Consider the following 8,854-nt stretch of genomic DNA (forward strand, 5'->3'; position numbering starts at 1 on the left):
TCTTCGTAAATTCTTTAATAATTATGTAAGTTAATTTCTAACTGAAATACTCGGTTGCGTCATACTTGCATCTTAGACGTAATTGTTAATTAATTACCCCACGTAGACGTCTTAATTATTATTATTATTATTTTTTTTTTTTGTAAAGAGGAAGTCATCTTTAGTGAGATGAGCTCGCGAAACTAATGAGTTTCACCAAGCCTCTCATTTGATATAAATCTTTGATAATTCAGAAGCGTAGCGGTAATGGGTTGCAATTACGTCTAATGTACTTACGCGAAGCACGATATTTCTTTCGGGCAACGAGAGATCGATTACACGGTTTGATCTTGAAACATCCATCGACTGATATAGCACGCCAAAAACAATGTTAAATGTTGGTGATGACGTTCCATCAATTAACGACGTACGTGAACCGCGTGCGGATCAAGGGCAGTCACGCGTGCATCTCGATGCGCTTCTCGAGTTTCTCGACCAGCCGCGCAATAAATCGCATCGGCGGGATAAAAAGCTGAAAATCCGAGGGAAATATGCGGGGATAGCGCAGATAAGAACGAAGGTCCGGCACTGCGCGGCGAGTCGTAGAACCGAATCGGCATTTAGAAGGAAACCTTTTCAGCCGGCACTCCCTCGGCTTCTCGTTAAATCTATCGTTTCGTATCTTGTAATTTCTTATCTTTATTACTGCAGCGCGCTGGTGGCGCAAAAGAAAAGCGGAAATCAATCTGTTGAATTGCGCTCGTGACGGTTTGTCATTATACGGTCAATTAAATTATAGTTGTTGAGATTATTAGAATTCCTTTCCTCGTCTCGACACGATCGCGGAACTAAGGCATTTATTACGTTAAAATAAAGAATCGAGTCATCAAAGTAAATGTTCGTAACGGGTCATTGCTTTCGTTTTTTTTGTTTCGAGAAACATGCGCGTCAAGTGAGGACTCATAATTTTTTTTTTTTTTTCTTTTACTACTCGAGATTCTATTGATAGTGCATGATTGTACGTTGTGATTTAAATTCTGATACGTTAGATTCGAGTTAGGTATTTCGTATTGTAAATTTTGTTGTGTGCCGCACGAACGCCGCAAATAAACGATAAGAGAATGCGGATGCTATTATTTGACGAAATTACGATTGTGCAGAATTTCACACTTTTCGAAATATATGACTATGCATATTAAAACTTTCTTGATTAATTTGAAATATATTCTCGAACTCGCGTCGCGGTTTATTTTAACATTACACATTGTAAATTACTGTACCGTAACAGCGATATACGTACACGCGAGTATAGGCGAATAGAAAAATAATAACCAACTTAAATAAAAGAATCGCCGTTCGGGCACGTTGCGTCAGCATTTAATTCATAGTAATTATAATTAAGAGAAACTTTCCGGAGGATTTTTATTGAGACGCCTGACCCGTAGGTTACACCACTTTAACGAGTCGGAACTCAATTCATCGACTACCGGTTGTGTTTTCTCGATTTCTGGATTCCAGACTTGTCGACGGACAGCAGAACATATTTTTCTTACTTCTGGCACGAACGGCAATGCCATTGCGAAATCTATCAGTGACATAAGTATATTATCTGACGTCTAGGTGCCCGTGCGACGTCCGATCAAGTCTTCTATTTCGTAACTTGGAAAGCGATTGATTACGTTTATTTTTATTTTTTTTTTTTTTTTTGTACATTTGCAGCGTCAGCATTACGCGGATTAAAAATCAAGGCACAGTAAAATTTTCCTCAATTCGTGTATTTCTTTAATGTAAAAATGATATTTATTAAAGATATAGAATATAAATTTGCTTTTGATGTATAATTGCACAGCAGATGCTACGGGTATAGCGTGAGCTAAGTCAGCTGATCTGATAGAGTTTATGGTTTCGCGTGAATGTAAGATTTATACTAATATTCGACAGAACGATTACTACCTGTATGACAACACGCGTCATCCGTGACATAGGCGCAACCACGAAATGACTTTCTCATTCTCGGGTACAGGAAGGGGTCTCTCGAAGATTGCATCGACATCTCGAAACGTTTCCGCACAGCTGACAGATGCAATTGTACAAGCGAATAAACATACAAGCAACACTTTATACGAACACACTTACGAAATGCATACATGATTAGTCTTCGTGTTCTTTTAGGATTTATGGAAGAGTCTTTAATTATATACATTTTAACCCACGCAAGATCTTTTTCTTTGTTGATAAAAAATTAGAAAAAAAAAGTATTAAGGAATTTTATTAGGTACAAAGATCTAACATTAATCGTGTTTAGCATTTTTTTATTTGCTGTTTACATAACCAGTAGTTTCTTCATCATTAAGAAATATCGTTTTACGTTAAATACTAATAAAAAAAAGAAAGAAATATTTAATATGTTAGTACCAATTGTTCTTAATTAAAAACGCGTTTCATAAAAACGTATTTTTAATAAATTATATTACTATAATAATATTTAATAATATCGTTGATTTTTTTTTTAATATGCGATGAACACAATTTCACGGGCTTAATTCATGCTAAGTGAAGGTAAGAACCTTCCGGCAATTTCGCACGGTGTGAACGTCGGGATTATTGCGCGATTCCGTGATGCCGGGGCTGTCTCTTGATGGGCGGTACCACGAATTTTAATGACAAAGATCATTGTGCATCCTATTCTCGAGACATGTTAGCATTGATATCAACGTCAGTGCGACCATTGTTGTTGATTGACGACGTGTCATCCCCCATAGCGTGTTCACTTTTCAGACGTAATCTTGGTAGAAAGGGGCCATGGCCATTTGATATTATTAACCCTGTGTCATGAGAGATTTTCATAACATCAGTATACATTACTTTTTACATAACGCGGTAATTGCGGTTTGATAATTAAGGACACGAGACACGAAGACATTTCTTACGGGTTTTTTTTTTTTTTTTTTTCTTTAAGATTATATTATACGTTGGAAGTGTTAAGTGATGCAAAGACGCCCCGCGCCTTCCGGTGTCACCATGTATTTTTTTTTTTTAGTTCACGGTTCTTCTCACGACGTTTGCTGATAAATCGCAACAACGTATAATGACTATCGACTACTAACTAATCTCGCTTACTCGATACTGTTCGTGAGCGTCCTGCGCCATCTAATTATTGCGATCCGTGCAGATGCGAAGCATATTGTATACGAGGAATTGCTTTAGTGGATGTACGGCGGTAACTATCTGTAGAAGTGTAATTCTTGGCGTGGAAACTGGCGAACAAAGAGCCTGGCATTTGAATGCCAGCAACTACGATTCGCATCTGCTATGATCGGGCACGAACTTCGTGATCTTACAGAATTAAGAGGCTTCTCCGTTTTAAATTCTCAACTATTTATTTAACTATTAAATTTTTTTTGTTATATGCAATTTGCAAAGTAAAATAAATAATCTTTAAGAAAATATTATTTTGATCAAAAATTTTTCTTATTCGATAAATTTTGAAAAATCCATTGAAGATATTTAAAATATTTATTTCAGAAATATGTAATTGTTTGAAATAAAAGAAGATAAAAATAGTAACTGATGTTATGAAACTTATGATAATATGGGAAATAAGATATTTTTTTGCACTGGTGATTCATTGTATGCATTCTTAAATGCGGGTTTACGCGGTACACTATATTCTTTTTTTAAATAAAATGGTGAAATTACAAGCATTGTTTTAATACCTTCTCACGCAAAAGAAAATTTAAATGTTTCTTTAAAAAGTATTTAATAATGAGATAATTAAACAATTGCTTGTTTCATTAAGAGTAGAAATCACATGAATGAAAGTTACGGATTCTAAGTACGATAAGTACATAAGGAGAAATCTTTGTCTCATTCGTTCTTGGGAAATATTATAATTTCGAAGACGTGGGAAAGATTTTAATTATAAATTTCACGTGGCCGTTAAAAGATTTAAACTTTCTGTACAAGATTTTTAGCACGAGCTGGTATTTTAATGACTTTATTTTATTATGCATTTGACAATAAAATAAAATTAATGTACGTTAGCAATCGAATATAATAGCGCTTATTTTTACGAATTTATTTAATACGTTACTTACTATCGATTATTTTACTGTCGTCTGATAACCAGATATCAACTGTAGAAATTGTCGGGTTCGTGAATTTCATTTACCATTACTTTTAATATTAATTGACTAACAAAGTAAGATTTTTTTAAATAAAATATACAGTATTATTTTAATTTGATCTGCAATTTGCAAAATGTATGTGTCTATCAAATATCATACGATGAATATTGCTGGCAATAGTGATACATGAGTTTTGAAAGGCCGTGATAACCGCTCTCGTGTTTCTCTTTGATGTAAGTTCTACCTAGAGACATCTGTCATGATTTTCTTACATCACTGTAATGTAGAATTTATAAAGATCGGATATGTATCGGATAACGATAATGAAAATTCACCCAAGTATATTTAATAAATAATTTTTATTGCAAATTTTTATATAAAATTTATGAATAAGTTATTAAAAGTACAAAATAACATATATAAATATATTACATTTCGCTTGAGTTATAAATACGTAATACTGCGCGAAATATAAAAAAAAAAAAAACTCCGTCTCTTTTACAAGTAATGTCTTTCATAAATAATCTATCAGTGATCACTTGTCACAAAGATAAAATAAATACAATTACCGTCGTGACTGATTATCACAAAGCGTAACCGAGGATCTTAGAATCCGATACCGGTCACAGGTACCTCTCGAAAGGTACGATCAAGGTACTATCGATTCAAATAAATAAATAATTAATATATTAAATAAATAATATACGCGTAAGAATAAATACTAGGCGCTACATATTCCATCGTGAGCCGCGATAATAAATAATTAATTTAATAAATAATTTTGGGAAGTTATCACGGTATTATGGAGCGAATGCGTAATTCTCGCAGATTTTGCAATACTGCTACTTGCGACCGATGATTGTCAATTTTAACGTTTACTGCATTATCGTGCTGATAATGATAAGCGGAAGTTTTGTGGCTATTCTCGTAGCAGGCGTTCAATCAATTTACATGCACTTTACGATAGGCTGGTGCATATTTCTTGTCTTTCTCTTCTGATGAGACTAAGAGATGACCCGCTGGTGACAAATATATTTTTTTCTATATCACCTAATAGTCGAATACGTGCCTCCAAGCATGTAAATAGTCTCGGTATTTAAGAATGACGCCCCAATCTCTGATGAGTCTCCGCGTCTCGTCGACAGGATTTCGTTCGGTAAAGCTCATAATGTCTCGTTCCACGCGTATCGGGAACTGTACGGTAGGAAACGATATAATATTGCTTTCAACTTCGCATAACATCATCGTCAAGTATGACTGAGTCGCCTTAAGAGCCTGTCGGATTTCGGAACTCGGCTCATCCTCGATTAGCTCCTCGAATGCCACGGCGAATTTCTGAAGATCCATGTGCAACTTCGGATAGTGATCGACAATCTGCGAGAGAACAATTATCATAAAGTTATTATATTGTTTTAACACTTAAATTTATTAATTAATATTTAAATATGTAAATGCAGCGATATTTTTTCAAGCCTGATTTAATTCATTGTTTTGCTACGTTTTAATATCTCATTACAACGTACTCTAGCAGAACTGCAAAATTATTTTATCTGTAGACACCACACGAATGTGAAACAGAAAAAAAAGAAAAGAAAAAAAAAACGCGCGAATGATATATGTTTGAAATATGCAGACGGGCGGATGTTATGAGTCAAATCGATCGTAGAGTTACTTTCTAATCGGCGAAACTCAGCTCTCGGTCGCGTTATCATTGACCGCCGCGAAATAAGATCCCCATAAAACCTCATCTTCCGAGAAGTCGCGACTAAAACCTTAACAAAGTGCAACGCCGAGGATCAATGTTGCTGCACTCCGGCGATCCGGGGCGTGGCAGCGCGAGGGAAGGAGGGAGCTGCGCACCCTGAACGGCGGCATCCAGGGAGTACCGCGGGTCGCGATATCAGCCTTGCGTTATCAGCGTTCTCGCATCGAGGAAGCAGACGAGCGCGATTACGCAGCCGCACGACCCGGCGAACATGAGTGCACACGTACGATTGCATTGCGCGCGCATTGCACGAAAGACCGCGCTCGCTCCTGTTCGCCTGCTACTTTATAATAATTACCGTCTCATTAAAATTTGTTATTTAACGTTGCGTTAATCAATTGCAACCGGGTGGTCAGCCGCCTGGCCGGCTGGCCGTTGAAAACGCAACGGTGGCCTGCAACATTGTTCTCTCTTTCCCGCACGCTTGTTATCCGTCTCTCCCCTACGCGCGGCCGTATCTCGCACAGATTGCTCTTTCATGCGTATTATAACGCCGGTTACAAGCGATGAATATTAAAAATCGAGAAGAAACTAACAGCTCGAGAGGGTAACATTGTGAGCGTGAACGCGGAGGTAAAAGAAAAGAAAAAAAAAATTTCACCATAAGATCCGGAACAGTCGAAGAAACTAACGCTATTAACAATGCTACGATCAGGCATACTAATGAAATATCGTAGAATGATCGTGAGAGGAAGAGAGAGAATTTTTTTTTTTTTTTTGACTGCAAGTATTTTAATTGAGAAAAGTTGACGTATATAGCAACTTTCGCACATAAAGAAGTTTGTGAGAGATTGGAATATTTCTTTATTAGCGAAGTAATGGGCAACTGGTGTCGTATATTCACGTTAAGAGTTCTTGGCTGCATAATCCGTTTGAAATACTTAATAACGGTGAATTTAGGTAGCGGCTCGAAACGCGTACGATGTGAATGAGTAACAATATTATAAGTGGATGCACTCACCATTGGGGTATTAGTGTCGGCCAGTTTTCTTACAAGATTCACGTCCTTTGTGCCGGGTACCCAATTAGGTATATACTGATGATCGTCGACGCCGATCCTGACTCTCTCGTATAGATATTCGTAATCTCGATTCAAGTAGTCTTTTATTGTCAGCTGATGTTGCAATTTTAGACTCTCTAAACTGCTCCTCATTTCCTCCTTGAGATTTTTCGAAGGAACAGGCTGCAAATCGAGTTGTCCACATGGTTGATGCCATGCCGGTGTCGAACCGAAGTTTCTCGGAGCCGCGAAAGCAACGGCAAGGATAATTGACAGCTGGCAAATTCTTTCAAGGAACATGTTTAAATTTGTTGTCGCGAATTTTGTTTTCCTTTTTATTTTTTTTTTTTTCTTCGAGGTTTCTTGCAATTCAACGGGTGGTCTCGTAGAATCGACTTGTAGGAAAAATGATAACGATAAGGCACTGAACAATATTCTCGATCGACGTGAGATAGTGAACTGAGATTGTCAAACTCTCGTTCTTCCTCTTTATATATGGGATTGTGTAAACAATCTTACGTACGCACGCATGTTCGACGTCTTTTGCGGAGACGGTGGGGTTGCAGTAAAGATTTTGTCCACAGTTTTTTACCGTACCGCCGGTGAACCCCAGAAAATCGGAATAATCGAGCATCTCGTTTACTGAAATAAATATATTTATTTATTTTATTTTTAAGCATTTTTATGTCACAGTAACACAGATATGTAATATGACTTCCGACGCGACTCAATAATTAATCATATAACTATTCCTAAATACTTTTTTTTTATTAATGACAAAATTATTGCAAAGATAACTTTCTGATGTTTAATTTAGAAATCGGTTTATCTGGATATAATGAAAATAACTTGTATCGCAGGTTATGTATTACTATTTTTTATTATACGCAAAAACTCATGTGTGTATATTTTTATTTCTATTTCGATTTTTGTCGCGTAACTATTTAAATTTATTTAAGTGACGTGTTCACTTAGTATCAGTTTCTATTGGCTGCGCTTCGCGGATCGCATGTATAAATGTTCCGATTTTCCTCGAAACACGAACGGTACCTGTCGTCACGGCATGTGCATGTGCTGCAAAAGTACGCGTAATTCTATCAGAAATCTTTCAAATGCCTCGCGCACTATTTAGACGCAAATACCGTTGTGTTTGCATTATGAATCAAACGGGGAAAGCCGTGTCGTCAAATGAATTATAGAGATCTGCGATCGACATCTCGTCATACTTAAAACAGTTATATTTATTAGTAACAAGTCTAATGATTATTGTTCAAAAGATTCGTGCGGCTATATTTGGAATCGAAAAGAATGAAGCTGAAAAATATTTGTAGTAAGAGGCATCGACTTCTTTCAATGTTCATTTTATCCGCTATTTATAGACGCGATATGTAATTTGGAAGAATTTCGTTTTTAATAAGAATTAGAAATAATTATAATTTTCAAAAAATATTTTTAAATCGTAATTAGAGTAAGAGAGAATAAGAATAAAAAAGTTCCATTTTTTTTTTTTTTTTTTTAATGACTGTCATTTGTGAAACAATTTTAATTGGAAAAGAAAAAGTAAAAACATATTCTATGATCTTTCGTCGTGCGTTTATGAATGGCATTTAATTTCGATCGTTTTGGCAAACGTATATGAAATTTTGACGTCAGGAAGTCAGTTCTTTTCCGTCGAGATGCTTAGAAGAAAATGGTGACAAAAACTTCTGAATGAAGCATACGTAACGAACGTACGTCGATGCGTACGTAGATTGTATCGCATAAGGGAGATGCCATAAAAGGCGATACTATAATTAGGCCTTTCGTGAATTCACCGAACTAAGATTAGAGATCTTCTCACGCCCGATTAAGTTGCGACTCGTAGTGACGTGTTATTTCGCGGCGTATATCATGAACAAAGGAAAACAAATAGCGGCTCGATTCAAACGTAGAACATCCATCGCATTGGCCCAATTCCACTAAAGTTTGTTAAAATAATTCCAA

The 8,854-nt window shown here is 36.3% G+C and overlaps 1 protein-coding gene across 1 annotated transcript; it reads right to left on the reverse strand.

Moving 5' to 3' along the window:
* Positions 1–3,691: 3,691 nt before the first annotated feature.
* Positions 3,692–7,318, reverse strand: LOC139113127 (uncharacterized). The gene is made up of 2 exons (XM_070674052.1): positions 6,833–7,318; positions 3,692–5,480 (listed from the first exon to the last, which is right to left on the reverse strand). The coding sequence occupies exons 1-2, from the start codon at positions 7,169–7,171 to the stop codon at positions 5,157–5,159; spliced, it is 663 nt and encodes a 220-aa protein (XP_070530153.1). The 5' UTR covers positions 7,172–7,318; the 3' UTR covers positions 3,692–5,156.
* Between the last annotated feature and the right edge of the window lie 1,536 nt (positions 7,319–8,854).

Source organism: Cardiocondyla obscurior, linkage group LG02 (genome assembly GCF_019399895.1).
Source record: "Cardiocondyla obscurior isolate alpha-2009 linkage group LG02, Cobs3.1, whole genome shotgun sequence".
Taxonomy (NCBI): Eukaryota; Metazoa; Arthropoda; class Insecta; order Hymenoptera; family Formicidae; genus Cardiocondyla; species Cardiocondyla obscurior.

Excerpts from the sequence above, each read along its gene's own strand:
- LOC139113127 (XM_070674052.1), bottom strand. The coding sequence starts at position 7,171 with ATGTTCCTTGAAAGAATTTGCCAGCTGTCAATTATCCTTGCCGTTGCT. Across the intron at positions 5,481-6,832 it reads CCGACACTAATACCCCAATG|ATTGTCGATCACTATCCGAA; the intron begins GTGAGTGCATCC and ends GTTCTCTCGCAG.